The sequence below is a fragment of the Typopeltis vanoorti genome, chromosome 14, assembly GCF_054136105.1.
Source record: "Typopeltis vanoorti isolate ZY-2024b chromosome 14, IOZ_Tvanoo_1.0, whole genome shotgun sequence".
In the NCBI taxonomy this organism is placed as follows: Eukaryota; Metazoa; Arthropoda; class Arachnida; order Uropygi; family Thelyphonidae; genus Typopeltis; species Typopeltis vanoorti.
In genome coordinates this window covers 30,178,060-30,195,866 of record NC_143562.1, presented here as the reverse complement: position 1 = coordinate 30,195,866, position 17,807 = coordinate 30,178,060, and the positions used below count along the sequence as shown (strand labels likewise).

The 17,807-nt window shown below is 35.8% G+C and overlaps 1 protein-coding gene across 1 annotated transcript in view; it reads left to right on the top strand.

Annotated features, from left to right (window-relative positions):
• garz (Sec7 domain-containing protein garz) overlaps positions 1 to 17,807 on the top strand; it is a 405,451-nt gene that overhangs the window by 349,277 nt on the left and 38,367 nt on the right. Inside the window, exon 31 of the mRNA XM_090404320.1 lies at positions 11,076 to 11,189. Within this exon, the coding sequence (XP_090260446.1) occupies positions 11,076 to 11,189 (114 nt within the window). The remainder of the gene's footprint in view (positions 1 to 11,075; positions 11,190 to 17,807) is intronic.

The window sequence follows — 17,807 nt, the reverse complement described above, 5'->3', positions numbered from 1 at the left end:
TTTTAGTCTTTTAATCCAGATATTTGCATTGAGTGCATTGCTGAAGCAATTTATATTGGTATGGAAACATTTATTTCACATTCTGCTTTAAACTTTCATCCACAAGCAAACAGTCAGCACATCCAAAAGATTTTGAATCTGATAAAAGCAGGAAACTTGTATCACGTCCAAATGGTAGCTATTATTTCTGGTCCCTCGCTTAGCTATTGGCTATAACTTAACAGAAATTTCGACCAATCATGCTTTCTCCTCTTTTGAACTTGGATAATCCCATTTCAACATTATCGACTGGGGGGGAAAGAAATCTCTTGACATTTTTTCTTCACTTCTCGAATAGACAAACTTGGTAAATGTATTCCTACCATTTCTCACACACACACATCCCATTTGATTTTTCACTAGAAAGAGTGCAGAAACATATAACAATAAATAAAATAATAAAACGATATAATATAATTTGGGACTTAGCCGACCGAATTGTACTCTCAATTGGCTTAAACCGCAAATGCATATGATGTTACAACGTGAAAAGCCAGCTACTGGAACAACCTCCAACTCAACATCTAGAAGAAGAAGAAGAAGAAACCCAACATCAGAAGAACTGAAGATGGGAACCATCAATATAAGGAGAATTAACTGGAAGCAAATCCATCTTACCAAAGATTTAGAGAAGTACTACATGGACATAATTGGCATTACTGAGACAAAGAAGATAAAAACAAGTGAGATCTTGCTAAATAATAAGTATAGGATGTTATTTTTAGGCAATAATGATCAATGAAAGGAAGGCGTAGCGACAGCATTCAACACCAAACATGAAGATAAACTTCTTAATTGGAAGGCAGTTTCAAGTAGAGTTATGTGGGCAAACTTCAAAATGGGGACACATGGACAATGAAACTTATTTGTGCCTATGGTCCCACAGAAGGTTCTTCAAAGGAGGAATTTTTTGAGTCATCAAAACAGGCAGCTGACATAAAGAAAATGGAAAAAGTAATTCTTGTTGGAGATCTGAACAGTAGAGTAGGAAATGAATCCCACCACCACATGTATAGAAACATTTTGGGAAAATTTGGGGAAAAGGACAAAGCTAATAATAATGGTATTTACTGGCCTTCTGCTCAGGACACTGACTAGTCATTACTAACACCGTGTTTCAACATAAAGATGTGCACAAGTTCACATGGAGAGAAGACACAAGAAATAAGAAAAGCCTCATTGATTACGTCATTGTTGATAGTGATATCATCATGCTTGTTCAGGATACAAGACTGTACAGAGGATTTGAAATTGGAAGTGACCATTAGCAGGGTAAAAATGGATATCACATTGAAAAGAACAGTATTTAATAAACTTAAGTATAAAGAGCTAATAAGCTTCATTTCGGCAATGAAAACATTACTTAAATTAAGGGGATATTAAATCCCACATAGTTTTAAAACCGAATAAGAAACTCAAAGATTGGAATCAGAGAGTTTCATGCCGAATATAGAAAACTATAAAGTATCGGCGACACTAGCATTAACCAATGCAAGTGATCCTAGTACGTAGTACAATACCAGGGCAGCTCGTTGCAAAGGTGTGGGAAGTTCAGATCGCTATTCTTAGGTATTTTCCATAATGTAAAAACACATTTCCTAGGAAATGTATGCTGTTATTACATTATGGAGGGAGGTCACTACCCAGACCGGTTTCAGCCTTTTTTGAGGCTTCATCAGTGAGTAGCTAGACCTAATACTAAAGTGTATAGCGAAAAGAACTTATGTACTCTGCGAACGAGTTTTCCAAACAGGTGCAACCATTAAGTTACTTAATAAGCTTCATTTCGGCAATGAAAACATTACTTAAATTAAGGGGATATTAAATCCCACATAGTTTTAAAACCGAATAAGAAACTCAAAGATTGGTCATATGGAGGGAGGTCACTACCCGGTCTGGGTAGTGACCTCCCTCCATAATGTAATAACAGCATACATTTCCTAGGAAAAGTGTTTTTACATTATGGAAAATACCTAAGAATAGCGATCTGAACTTCCCACACCTTTGCAACGAGCTGCCCTGGTATTGTACTACGTACTAGGATCACTTGCATTGGTTAACGCTAGTGTCGCCGATACTTTATAGTTTTCTATATTCGGAATGAAACTCTCTGATTCCAATCTTTGAGTTTCTTATTCGGTTTTAAAACTATGTGGGATTTAATATCCCCTTAATTTAAGTAGTATTTAATAAAGTTTTTAAAAGAATTAAAGTTGAGCAGCTTTTACAAGTGAATTGTAGACTTGACTATACAAACATTATTGAAGAAAAAAATGAACCAAATTGAAAACAAGAACCAAACCTTGGACTGTCAGTGGCAAACTCTGAAGAAGATATTGATTAATTCAGCTAGGGAGGTATGTGGTGAAGTTGTCTGCAAGGATAGAAAAATAACAACACCACAGTTGACACTAAAAGATAAATTAGCTGTCCTGGAAAAGAAGCCATACCAAAATCTCCTAGCAAATAAGTCTGCAAATGCCCTGAAAGAATACCAAGAAAAATGTAAGAGAGCTGTGTTATGTGTAAAAGTAGCTAAACAAATGTCATGGGAAGACTGATAAGAATAAAGAAAATAAATATCAGGAAAGTGGCAAAATGTTCTGGAGGCTATTGAAGAAGCTTAGAAATGGAGGAAAGAATACTGCAAAAGGAATCAAAGATGATGACATTGACATGAAAACTGAAGATTAGGATTCCTAAATGTCTGGAGTAATTACTTTGAAAGACTGTTAAACGAACCAAGCAGTGACAGAACCATACTAGAAAATTTTCAAGAGGAATACATATTAATATTTGAGGTAGAAAAAGTCATCAAAAACTTGAAATGTGGAAAGGCAGCTGGAGTAGATGATATTCAACTGGAAAAGCTGAAATATGGAGTTATAAAAGTTTTTCAGTGGCTACACTGCATAATTCAGAGGGCCTGGTCAGAAGGTTGAATTCCCAATGATTGGAGTAGAGCTCTCATAGTACCCATTTATAAAAAAAGGGAATAAAACTGAATGAGAATTACTGAAGAAGTTCTCTATTAAGTGTTCCAGGTATAAGATTTATGCAAGTATACTTGAAAAGAGATTGAGAAAGATTGTGGAAGAGAAACTTAGAGAAGAACAAGCTTGGTTCAAGCCAATAGAGGTTGTGAAGACCAGATTTTCTCTTTAAGACAAATAGTTGAGAACTCATGGGAATATGACAAGGATATGTACTTAACTTTTGTAGATCTGGAAAAGGCTTTCAATAAGGTGTCCAGAGAAAAACTTTTCAAGACACTACAATTATATGGGGTGAATGGAACATTATACAGAGCAATACATAATCAATATTTGAGTTGTCAGCCAGCAATTAGAATTGAAGGAAATACAGGAAGACGGTTTGATGTAAAATCAGGGCTGAGACAAGGATGCACATTATCTCCTGTGTTATTTATCATCTATATGGATCACATTATGAAAGAAAGTGGTATTGAGCCTGATATTAGAATGGGAGATGTCCAATTTAGCTCTTTCATTTATGCAGATGATGTATATATATATATATATGTTCACTGGGGGCATCTACAGATGCCATATGTCACTCTGATGCTCGGTGATGTGCTACACCAGCCTCACCATGTAGTCCTATTGTTTGCTTTTCTGGCAGCCTCAACTCTCTGAAGATCAGTCATTCCACACACATCATCCATCCATCTCACTGATGGTCTACTCCTGCCTCTTTTTCCAGGAACTTTACCTTCTATTACTGTTTTGAGAAGTCCCCCTTCCTTCCTTTTTATGTGTCCAAAATATTTTAACTTTCTTCTGTCAATATCCTTAAGGAGCCTTAAAGTTCTACTGATCTTTTCTAAAACCCACTCATTTGCATGCCTTTCAGTATATGATATCTTCAACAGCCTTCTGTAACACCATATCTCAAAAGCAGATATCCGTTTCTTATCTGACTTCTTTAGCTTCCAAGTCTCACATTCATAAGTCGCTGTTGGAAAAACAAACAACTGCATCCAAAATCCTCAACTCAGCTCTTTCATTTATGCAGATGATGTTGTACTCCTAAATACTGGTAGTACAAGTCTCCAGGATTCACTGGCTAAATTGAATAACAGTTGTAACAAATTTGGCATGAAAATCAGCAATAAAAAGACCAAAACTAAAAACTTCAGCTGCATTCTGAGTGGAAATTCTATAGAACGGGTAAAATATTTCAGCTCTTTAGGCAGAGTTTTTAGTGAAGATGGCAGGTTAAATCTGGAAATAGACAACAGAATAAGCAAAACTGATACAGTGGGTAGCCAGCTGAATAAATTTATATGGAATAAGAGAGAAATTAGCCAAACACCAAACTAGCAGTATACAGACCAGTGCTTAAACCAGTTATGCATTATGGATCTGAGAGTTGGGTTAAAAATAAAACACTTGATCAAAGACTAGACCACAGATATGAGGGTTCTGAGAAAATATTGGGGAGTGAACTAATAACATCAATAGCAGAATCATATTAAAAATGAAGATATTAGATATTAGAAAGGAACTTGACATTATTAGCATTCAAGAGTGTGTCAGCAGAACTAATCTAAGGTGGTATGAGCACTTAATTGAATGGGTGAAGAATGGTTAGCAAAACAGGTGTTTGATGCCAAGATGGCAGGAAAAAGACCCAGATGAAGACCAAGGTCTAGGTGGATTGATTCGATCAGAAGTATTTTAGAAGCACAAAATGTTAGATATGACAATATTGAGTGCTCACTGGTAATAGATTGATTTGGAAGAAATTTGTTGATAGGAGTTTAATAATACTGCAAACTTAATCATGTAGTGCTGTCATAGTAACCTGAACACCCCCTGTGGGTACATGTCAGGAAATTGATGGTGATATAATAGGTCAGTCTCTCAAGAAAAAGAACTGAAACTATGGTATTTAAAGGAAGAATACCCATCTGAACTAAAATAGTAATAGACAATAAAATAATCAAACAGGTCAACAATTTTAATTATTTGGGCTATATATATTAAATTAACAATGAATATTTAGACATTTCTAAAATTAACATCTCCAAAGCAAATGGAATAATAAACAAAACATTAAGGCCAGCAATAATTACCAAAAAAAAAACCAGACTAAGAATGTATATTATTTTATCAAATCCAACATTATTATTTGTCTGTGAAGCAAGGATAATAAGAGAAAGAGATAAGAAAATAATCATTACTTCAGAAATGAAATATATGAGAAGAAAAGCAGGTTATACAAGGCTAGATAAAAAGAGAAATGATGACATAATGATAGAACTAAACCAAATGCCAATAATGGAAACCATAGAAAAATACAGAATTAAATGGGAAGAGCATCTAGAATGAATGGCATATGATGGAATATCCAGGAAGATAACGACCTGCAAACAAAAACATCATAGAAACAGAGGGACTGATAAAATGCTTGGCCGAGACAAAACAGCTCACCAGGCCTAGATTCATGATAGGAGGAAGAAGAAAAGTGCAGAAAAATCTTATCCAAATTTAGATACCATAAGTCTTCTGGTCCATTTCTCTCAGTTTTAATTTCCATTGCCAGAATAGACCAAATAAAAGGAGGTCCTTGCTTTGGGAGTGATCCGTTATTTTTACTGCTGGTGAATTTATACATAGAGTATTTCAAAGAACTAGCTCTGCCATTAACAGAGGTTAATTTTGAGTCCAAAATGAACTCTGTTCAACTATTTGTTGAACAGTTCATTAAGTTTTAATCTCTTTAGTGTGCATTATAGTACACTTCTTTGGAGCAGAATAGTTGAAGTAGACTAACAAGTATGCATAATTCCCAGATTATGATGACTAGTTGTGTGATGTATAGAATGTCCAAAATTCTGCATGTACCTAATTTTTGATGAAATGTGACCAAACTAGATCTAGTATCATGTCTTGTTTCTTGTTGAGTTTATTAGGTTTTTTTTTTTAACATTTCTGATGATTCTTTGAATACTGATAGAGAAATTTATAACCAATGTAGGCCATTTCTGTATGCTGCTATAGTATTTGTTGAGTTGTCTGTATTGTGTGTGCTGTTTTGTTTTTTCGTTTTTTTTTCCCCTCCGAAGTCCTCGCCTACCAAGGAGAAATCCAATTTTATTCCTTGTTGATACAATATTGGTTGGTTTTGAATTTGGTTCCCTTTCTTCACCTCATTTACCCAGTGTTAGTGCCTGCATGCACATATCATTTAAAGTTGTCAGAATTAATATTCATTTATACATTGTAATTTCTTGAAAAATAATAGTAAAGAATTAAATATAAGAAAGTGATCTCTTTTATATTCCTGTTTTTCCATCCGTCTATCTAAAGGACTCTTTTTTTTAAAATTATTTTATTATAACCATTTTTGGAATGATAAGACTGATGTGTTTGATCTCTTGGCTTCTTTACTCTATCCTGCTGAAAATGTTATATATCCTGTCAGTTTTTATAATACCGATTTTTTGTGATGGATGTGGTGGAATGTTGCATGGGGGTATCTTCCCATGTGCATTGGTTTCCTACAGACTGAATAGCTATGTTCATTCTGTGTGGAGACCTCCAGAAGAGTGTCTAAAAAAAAAGGCAAGGATCTGCAGTCTAATCCCAAGTGATGATGTTCAAAAGATGATCTGCACATCATCTTTAGTCCTCTAGTTTTGCCAAACTGAGCCATAGGCTGAATGTGTTGTCTTCATCATCTGCCATGTGGATGATGATGAATACATCACATAACATAGCAAAGTTTAGGTTACTATGTTATGTGAATGATCATTTGAAAAACAGGACCTGGGGGAAAGGACTAAAAATTCTATACAGGTTGCCATAAAGTGGAGATAGTAACAAGCTTCTTGCTTTGTCTTCTTTCTACTCATAGTATTTGTCTTGGAATTGAAAGAACATTTTACTAATTCAATGTTCAAACAACAACAACAACACTGTATCCAATGGAAATAGTTCTCATAATAGTATAATGGTTTTTGTTTGAGATACATTGGTGAAGAGGTTGGTGTTCAGAATTGCTAGCAGTCCAGAGGGTTCTATTATGTTATACTTCATTTTTTTTAATGAATTATGTATTTTTAGGTAGAGGTCCATTTTGCTTATGAGTGGGGGGATACCAGCTGTTTGAGATATTTAGAGGGAAGTGGGTGGATATCTGGAAAATACTACGGGGCCTAGTGGTATATGTTCGGAGCTCCATAAACTCTGGGAACTAGTAGATGTCTAGAAGTGAAATGCTTCTTGATATCCCTGGGCTAGTTTACAAAGTATTTAAGCAAATTGTTTGTTGTAGTCCAGTAAACCTTCCTCTGCTTTTATTACCATGATGTTCCTATTGTGTCCTATAGTCTGAAGTGCTAACCATTCCATTTTGGTGATATTTCTGCATGGATATTTGGATTTGAAAGTAGTATAGTTGTATGCAGATTAAATCTGCATAATCTTTTGGTTATTTTCTTAGTCCCTTATAATTATATAAGTAATGCCAACCTTAGGGATATTAGATGGAGATAAAACAAAGTAAAGAGCTTGGATAAGATATTCAGGGAGTCAGGGAAACTAAATTCTGATGGGAAGAATGGTGAGAATCTGTGTGTAAGAGCAACAATGTTTTGTAATTGTGTTAATAATGGGAATGAATTATCATGGAAATGATTGAGGAGAGAAAGAATTTGATTTTCTGTTCATTCAGTTCGAACCTATGTGTAAAGATGCCTGTATCTGCATAAATAAGATACTAGATTAAAACAGAGATCTGCAAGTTGTCCAACTGTGTCACATGGACTATAGACAAGAATATACAAAAGAACTATAGACATAATAAGCTAGCAAAAATGCTAGTTATTATGTCTGTATATGAATGTGCCAGGAGTATCAGAAACAAAGGGGGTAGTAGAGTTTGTTGCCTTGGTCAAAATGTTGGGACCTCAGATTTTAGGCATTAGTGAGACTTCGCTATCAGAATCAGACATACTAACTGGTATAGAGTGTGAAGGGTACAGTTTAGGAAGGATAGAGAGAATAGGTGCGGAGGTGGCATGCTGCTAATGATATCAGATGACTTGAATCCAGTTAGTGTTGAGACCCATGATTATAATACTAGTAACAGTTTTTCATGTGACAGTGAGTTTGAAGCTATCTGGTGTGAGGAGGCATTTAACAAGATCAAATACATTATGGGGTGTTGTTACAAACTTGATGGATTGGTTGCTTGTGGTGAAGAAATGCATCACCAAATAAAGATGATGGGCAACAAAAAAGACTAATCATAATGAGGGACTTTATTTATCCAAACATAACACATTGATTAGGTAGTAGTGAAAAGGAAACTGAATTTATTGAGCTGTGGCAAGACAACTTCCTCAAGCAGCATGTAACAGAAGGAACTCGAGGTCAAAGAGTGTTAGATTTGATTATGTTGTCAGAAGGTATTTCAGTTAACATAACTATTTTCCGGTTGGCGACAGTGATCATGTGGTACTCACTTGGGAAGTGGCTAAGTTTATGAATGTTCCATTTAGGAAAGGTCACATGCTGAAGTAAAGCAGGAAATTATGACCAACTGAGAAGTATTGCGGGTTCAGCATAATACTATTAGTTGCTGTATGGGAACAATATCAGAATGTGTCTCAAGGGTTTGAAGAATAAATAGAGTTGGAATCAAATGAATGTGTAATCTTATCAAGAAAGAGATTCATAAGCAAAGGATGATGTGGAAGGAATACAGTGTGCATAAGGATCATATCCATTATGAAAATTATAAACCCCAGGCCAGAAGAGTCACATCTGTATGGTAAGCTAAATCTGATTGTGAAAAGAAACTGGGTCTGCAAATTAAATAGAATTCTTTTGTGCTGTCTTTAATTTGCAGAGCCAGTTTCTTATGCTGCAAGTAAAAGAAAGAATGATTTTGACAAAATAACTACTGAATGCAGATGGTATGTGGGTAACTGTTGTAGAAGAGATTTTCAACTAATGAGTAGCCATTTTGCTAAAAGCTATCGCCCTGATATATGCAACATTGAAGTCACCACTATCTCTTCACTAGATGAAGAAACTCATATGAATAAGGAGGAAGTACTAGAGCTGTTGCACAAACTGAATAAGAATTCTGCGATAAGAACTGATGGGATATCAGCATGAATGCTAAAAGAGCATTCAGCTTTACTGGCTATTCCTTTAACCAGATTATATAAGTGGAGTCTCAGAACAGGGAAGATTCCACAGGAGTGGAACGAACGTATGGCAATCCCACTGCACAATGGTGGTGGTGCAAAGACCTAGGTGTTCAGCTATTGATCAATCAGTATCTCAGCAGTAGTGGTGAAGATTTTGGAAATGTTGTTTAGGTTCACATTTAGAAATTGTTTGACTGAGACTCTCCACTTTCCAATGAACAACATGGATTTGCTAAGGGAAGGTCATGCTTTAGCAACTTGCTCACATTCTATAATAATGTTACCTATATAATATAATATTCTATAATAATAAGTTAGACAAGTGGAATGGATACACCATAATACTTTTGGATTTTGCTAATGATTTTGTCAGAATATAGCATGAAAGACTGTTGCATAAATTGGAGAATGTGGGATTGGATTATAAAATATCAGTGTGGATAAGAGGATGGCTGATTGATAGATATCAAATGAGCGATGTGAGTCTGCAAGATTTAAGGTAAAGAGTGATGTATACTGCAAAGATCAGTCCTTGATCCACATTTATTCAATCTGTACATTATTGACATTGAGAAGGATTTGATATACGACATACAACTATTTGCTGATAATGTAAAGATAGGTATGGTAATTAGGAATGTGGCTGATATGTAATACATGCAGAATGATTTGAATAGGTTGCAGTTGTGAGCATGGGAAAGTGGCTGTCAGTTGAATGTCAGTTTTATGAATTATTTACACGTAAACACAAGGTAAAGGTAATAATTTAGTATAAGGGCATATATTTCAGTCTGAAAATTACAGACCATCTCCAGTGGCATAAAATAGCTAATACAAGGTAGGATGCAAACAATTTGATTTATTTGAAATAGAGTGAGCCAGGTGATGCTATATTTCTAGTAACGTTATGTTCTAACTGAGGAAAAGGTTAATCATAACAGTCATTTTGAATTTTTCATTAGTTGGCTTTTATTTGCTTTGGAAATTGAGGAAACCTTATTTGAAGAGAGTCTGTCCTTTAGTGTTTCGGAGTTTTGTAGATAAGGAAGTCACTAATCTGAGTACGGAGATAGTAAGTCTTTGTTGATTTGGGATAACTGAAACCTTGTAGCAGTTATACACTTCTTGAGGTGGTCAGCATTTGCCCACTAGTGTATTTTGAATACTCACCTGGGGATGATAATAATAATTGTTATTATTACTTAACCCCCTCCAAGGACTTATCATGACACTGCTGCTACCATCAATGGTATCTGCTGCCCATCACCACTACCATCAGTATTTTTTGTCTGTAAATTGCATGTGTTCTCATGGCTGATTTGTCTGTACATGGGATGATAAACCTGAGTTTCTGAGAGGGAAAAAACCCTGCTTCCTCTGTATGAGATCAAGTAACTCACCTTCAATTGAAAAATCCCATATAAAGATTCCTCTTGTCATGACAAGAATCAAATGGAAGTCTTTTCTATTCGAAGAGCGCAATATTTCTCTGTTCTTCCAAATGCACTATGGAGGCATTAATATGTGAATGTATTTAAAAAGTCTGTTTTATGCAAGATAATAGTTTTTTTGTTTTTTTTTTAAGTAATTATCACAAATGGTATTGGTATGGTACCAACAGCACTGGTGAGAATGCCTGTAAGCAATAAATATTGCCGATATGTGTAGTTTTTCATTCATAAGAAACCATGCTGCACTTTTAAAATGTTTTATATATGTTAAGTCTAAACCAGTTTATTGCCATCAGCAATAACCAATGCTCTAATCTGAATATGATGAAATTTCTGTTCTCTCTCCTCTCAAAATTGAAACTTATTCAGAAATAGTGATGCATTTTTTTTTCTTTTAGGTATTTCTCCAACATTTAAGTCCACTCTTAACATTGCCAACATTTACAGCACTTTGGCTTACGATTCTGGATTTCATGGATAAATATATGCATGCAGAAGGAAGTGACTTGTTAGTAAGTACATCTTTCATTTATAGGTATCATGAGACCACAGTTATGACATGCAAAGTAAACCTGCTTCTTTTTCAAGAAGATTACGGGGTCCGACACGAAAAAACGAGACTAACCCTATAGCTTGGGAATGGAGAGTGGAAGGGGAGAGACAAAGAGATGGTTATAGAGCATGTTTTAACTTGTCACCGTGAGACAAGGCTCAACTCCATCGCTTTATTCAGTATGAGTGGATGCATGTTCAAATATAGATGTTTTCTTACCCTCAGTCAGAAAATGTTGGAGTGCAAGAGTGAACAGCGAGTTAACATCAAGTTTCTTGTGAAAACAAAGAAATCCCCAACGGAAACTTTTCAATATTGACTGAGACTTACAGTGAAGAGTGCATGTCTCATGCACGCGTTTTTGAATGGCACAAACGATTTTTGGAAGACAGAGAAAGCATGAAAGATGATGATTGCCGAGGTGCCCATGCACAGCAGTTACCAATGGCAACATTAAAAAAGTGCGAGATGTGATTCGAAAAGACAGAAGGTTGGATGTTCGAGCTGTAGCTGAGAAAGTTTATTTGGACAGGGAAAGTGTTCAATGCATTTTAACGGAAGAATTGAACATGAAAAAGGTTTGTGCAAAAATGTTGTCAGATGAATAAAAAGAATGGCGCAAGGAACTGTGTTTGGAATGCATTAAGGATGAACCAGATTTGTTGAATTCGGTAATTGTGATGAAACTTTATACAGAGTCTGTCAAAAAATGTATACACATTTCAGCAAAAGAAAAACCTGTATAAAAATTGTAATACTAAATTTGTACAGACATCAAGAGATGAATACAAGTTACCTTTGACTTTTACAATTACACGAGGTGCTCAAAGTGGTTACCATTTGCGTCCAGACACTTATTATTATTATAGTGAACTACTGCTTGGGCAATGTTGGCCACCAAAGTATCCAGTGGAATTGCTGTGCATGCTGTTTCAATTTCTTTCTGAAAGGCCACCAGTGTAACTGGTTTTCTACAATACGCTACATTGTTTAGAGTCCCCCCCCATAGGTAGAAGTCCAAGAGTGTTAAATCAGGAGAACGTGGGGGGGGGGGAACTTACTGCACCTTTTTGTTCTATCCATTGTCCCTGCAAACCCTCATCAAGGTAAGCTCTCACGTCTCAGTGGTAATGTGGTGGTGTGCCATCTTGTTGGAAGAAAAATTGATCATTCCCATAAAGTTCATGAATGGCAGGTAAAATGGATGAGTGTAGCATTCATTTTACCTGCTAGATGACAATCCAAACCAGACACATTGAGCCCTGGTAAATTGACTCCTTTGTCACATGAATGCCTGGATTTTCTTGAACCCAGTAAACACAATTATGCCGATTCACTGTTCTGTTAAGCTTAAATTATGCTTCATCAGACCAAACCATCTTCCTCACAAACTCCTCATCCTCATCTACCATGTGTTGAAACCACTCACAATACTGCATTCTTTGATCAGGATCGTCTTCATTCATTGCACGTAATAATCTTGGGATGTAAACTTTCCATTTAGCTGCTTTAAGAATGTGCCATATACTTACACTTCTAACTCCTGTCTCACGTGCACATTGTGTGGTAGACTTCTTTGGCAGGCGTGTAACCTGTTTCAACACCATGGCCGAGAAAGTAGGAATTGTTGCTGTGCGAGGCCTCCCAGATCCTCCTTTGTGCACATCACACACGGTACCATGGGTCTCAAACTTATCATGAATACGTGCAATTGTCAGGCATGTTGGAGGTTGTGTTGCAAACCCATGCCTCCATTGTCATTGAACTTCAACATTCTCAAATTTGAAATACCACTTTAAAATGATCTTGCATTCCTTGAACAACAATTGTGCCTCGGCCATTTTGTTTGACTGTCCTACCGGTCACGTGTTGATACTAGTATTCATGTGAGTAACGACATCTTTTGAGAGAACATCATACTACACATTGCTACCATAATTCGATCCAACTTAGAAAAAGGCAATAGATGACATCTGTTAAGGTGTGTATACATTTTTTTGATTGACTCTGTATTTACATGTGATATGGAAACCAAGCGACGATCAATGCAGTGGAAGTCAGTAACATCTCCAAGACCAAAAAAAGCATGCATGAGTCATTCAAAGTTCAAGGCCATGTTGATTGTCTTCTTCAGTATCCAGGGTATTGTAATGGAAGTGGGTTCCCAGCAGCCAGATGGTAAATCAGCAGTATTACCTTGAAGTCTTGATGAAATTGCACGAATGTGAGAAAGAAACGACCAGAATTGTGGAGAAACAGTTGGATTTTGCACCAAGACAGTGCACCAGCCCACAGTACTTTGTTTGTGAAGCAGCTTTTAGCTAATCACATCACTGTGCTTCAGCACCCGCCCTATTTGCCAGACCTGGCCCCCTGCAACTTCTACCCCTTCCCAAAGATCAAGTTGGTGCTCAAAGGAACCCATTTTTTGTTGGTAGATGTGAAAGTAAAAACGGCAGAGATCTTCAACAGTCTTTCAGAAAATAATCTGCAAAATTACTTTGAACATTGACAGCATCATATGCAGCTGTGTGTCAACTCATAAGGGAACTATTTTGAAGAAGAGAACTATTTTGAAGAAGATTGTAGTTGATTTTGTTGATTTTTCTCAATTTGTTAAATGAAAAGAGATACAGGCAAAGTCTCGTTTTTTCTGTGTCAGACCTTGTATATCAGCAATTTTTCAAGAGGTACTGCACCTGAAAGAGAAAGGATATTCCATCTATGAATCTTTCTTTGATTTTGGATTTAGCTCAAGTACACTCGCTTAGAGATGTTTTTTACTACTATTAGAAGGCCGTATCCATCCCATATCATTGTACTCATTACAATCTGAATGTTACAAATATAAATTATATATTTTTGCAAGGGGGGGGGGGATTAAAGCACACATATAACATGCTTAAAGGCATACTTTATCAAATAATTTATATTTGTAACATTCAGATCGTAATGAAAACAGTATGAAATGCATTTTTGGTAAAAATATTTTTACAACATTTCTTTGTACACATTATTAACAGTACTACTATAGGGTGTAATTTTTAGTTGTTTTTCATGTTGTAGGTTTGCTAGTAATGTTTCAATATAGAGATAATTATATTGTGTTTAGAGGTGTAAACATTATTACTCCCATCTTGTGAAGGAGGTGGAATGTGATCATCTTGGATATTTTTCAGCCTAAAGCAATGCATACACATGCAGTCTTTTCCTTTATGCTTACATGGTAATCAGAATACATCATGAAAATTATGGAATTGCTAGTAATGTTTAAATATAGAGATAATTATAGATATTGTGTTTAGAGGTGTAAACATTACTTGCATCTTGTGAAGGAGGTGGAATGCGATCATCTTTGATATTTTTCATGCTTAAATAAAACCATATTTTATTTACTTTTTTTAATGTGAATCTCACCCATGAAAGGTTGTATGCCTATAGTAATTCACAGGCTGTAGGTAAGACGATTCAGACCAGTTATGGTACTTTTTTTTTTTCAAGCCATTTCAGTCTCTGCTAAGCAGGTGGTGGGTCTTACACCAGGCAATGAAAATCACCTTCCACACAAAGACTCCCCAAATTCCCATGCAAATGGGATTCAGACTTATAGCTTGTTAATTGGAAAGTAGAAAGACTCTTCATCTGGTCAGCCAGGCTAAAAAAGTTACTCCGGATCCCTTATACTTGCTCACTCACCTGCGTGTTTTAGATATTTTGTGCTTCTGTTCTGATGGTTGCTAAATCCATTCTGATTGTCTTTTTGATTATTATCTCTAATAATTTTCATGAGGAACCTACCATAAGAAATGATTAATTTCATTATTACCTATAAGTTTGCTGTTTTTGCAGTATTGTTTTTAGTGCAGGAGAAATGTTGTTACTGATTTTTAATTAACTCATATAAACTCATGCAATTCACTCAAGTGCTGCAAATATAAGAAAGAATATTATGAATAATAGGATGTAAAAAAAAAAAAAAACTGCATAAGGGCAAATAAATGCAGATGTTACTATTGCTGTCACAGCAGTGTGTGTGTGATGGGGTATATATTTATTTCATTTTTTAAATAAAATAATTATGTCTGTGTGGATCCCTCTCAAGAAAAGGTTGGTAACTTCAGTTACATTAGAATTGTAACTCTCAGATAATTTGGAGCATCTGCTCTATCCTAGACCAAATACAGAACTGTTTTCAAGCCACTTCATGTATTAAACTACTACTAAGCTTACTCCAGTAAGCTAAGTAGTAGTTTAATACTGGGCATTGAAATTCGTATTCATCTAGTGGTACAAGACATTCACAAGCATATCCATACTCAAAGTGGAATTTGAACTCTCAGCCTATTGTTTGTAGAGTGGAGGTGTCCAACCAACCACGTTGGCATAAAATTTATAGTTCATCATCATCAAATTCCTACCACGTACCCTCAAGGGGTGTACAGGATGTGATAGTACTACATGAAAAAAATTACATCATTATTAACTTCCTATCTACAATTTTCCTCCAAATCAGTCTGTTACTTGTCAAGACTCCAACATTATCAGATCTTATATTTCTATCATCTAAGGCACTTTGTACCGTATCAATCCACCTATATCTTGGTCTTCCTCTGGGTCGTTTTGCTGACAACCTGGCAGAGAACACTTGTTTTGCTAATCTTTCCTCGCCCATTCTGTTTAAGTGACCATAGCACCTGAGATTAGCTCTGCTAACGCATTCCTGGATGCTGACAATGTCAAGTTCTTTCCTAATATCCTCGTTTTTAATATGATATTGCCATCGATGCCATCTGTTCATGCCTATAATCTTTCTCAGGACTCTCATATCTGCAGTCTCTAGTCTTTGGTCAAGTGTTTTACTTCTGACCCAGCTCTCAGATCCATAAGTTAAAACTGGTTTGAACACTGTCTTGTATACAGCTAATTTAGTGTTCCGACTAACTTCTCTCTTATTCCATATGAATTTATTCAACTGACTTCCCACCATACCAGCTTTGCTGATTCTGTTGTCTATTTCTATATTTAATTTACCATCTTCAGTAAAAATCATGCCTAAATAGCTGAAATGTTTTACTTGTTCCACAGGTTCTCCATTCACAACACAGTTGACATTTTCAATGATTCTTCCTATTTTCGTTGTCTTTGTCTTTTTATTGCTGACCTTCATACCATATCTATTACAACAGCTATTCAATTTAGTCAGAGAATCTTGCAGACTTGTAGCAGTTTTATTTAGAAGTATAACATCATCTGCATAAAGCAAAGAGCTGACATCTCCAATTTTGCTTTCATGTTTAATACCACTTTCCTTCATAATTTGATCCATATAGATAATGAATAACAAAGGAGATAATGTACATCCTTTTCTCACACCAGATTTAACATTAAACCAACTTCCTGTACTTCCTTCAATTCTAACTGCTGACTTACAACTCAAATAAAGACTAAGTATTGCTTGATATAATGCCCCATTGACACCATATAACTGCAGCGTATTGAATAGCTGCTCTCTTGGTACCTTGTCATATGCCTTTTCCAAATCGACAAAACTTAAATACAAATCTTTGTTATATTCGCGTGCTTTCTCGACTATTTGTCGTAAAGTGGAGATCTGATCCTGACAGCCTCTATTTGGCCTGAATCCAGCTTGTTCTTCACCAAGCTTTTCTTCCACAATTCTTCTCAACCGTTTCTCAAGTATACTTGCATAGATCTTGCCAGGAATACTCAGTAGGGAAATACCTCTGTAATTTTCACGTGCAGTTTTATTTTCCTTTTTATATATGGGTACTATGAGAGCTCTACTCCAATCATCGGGAATTCGTCCCTCTGTCCAGGCTTTCTGAACTATGCAGTGCAGCCACTGTAAGACTCTTACCCAACCATACTTCAGCATTTCTGATAGAATATCATCTACTCCTGCTGCCTTTCCATATTTCAAGCCTTTGATGGCTTTTTCTACTTCAAGTATGGATATGTATTCCTGACTGTATGCCTGGTCAGTGTTTTTTACCACTGTGCTGTCATCACTGCTTGTTTCATTTAGCAGTTTTTCAAATAATTACTCCATACTTCAAGGATATCTTTTTCTCCCATTTTCATGTCACCTTTATCAGCACTCTTTCCTCCATTCCTAAACTTCTTCAACAACCTCCAGAATATTTTGCCACCTTCTTGATATTTATTTTCTATATTCTTGCCAAAGTCCTCCCATGACTTTTGTTTAGCTAGTTTTACACAGTGTTTAGCATTCTTGCATTTGTCTCTATATTCTCTAAGAGCACAAGCTGACTTATTTGACAGGAACTTTTGATATGCTTTCTTCTTTTCCTTCACTGCCTGTTTAACTTCGTGTGTCCACCATGGAGTTCTAATTTTTCTATCCTTGCAGACAACTTCACCACATGCCTCTCTAGCTGAATCAATTAGGACTTTCTTCAAGGCTTGCCACTGAATCTCCAAGGTTTGGTTCCTGTTCTCAAACTCTTTCATTTTTTCTTCAATAATCTTTGTGTATTTTAGTCTACAGTTCACATCTGAGAGCTGCTCAACTTTTATTCACTTTAAAACTTTCTTA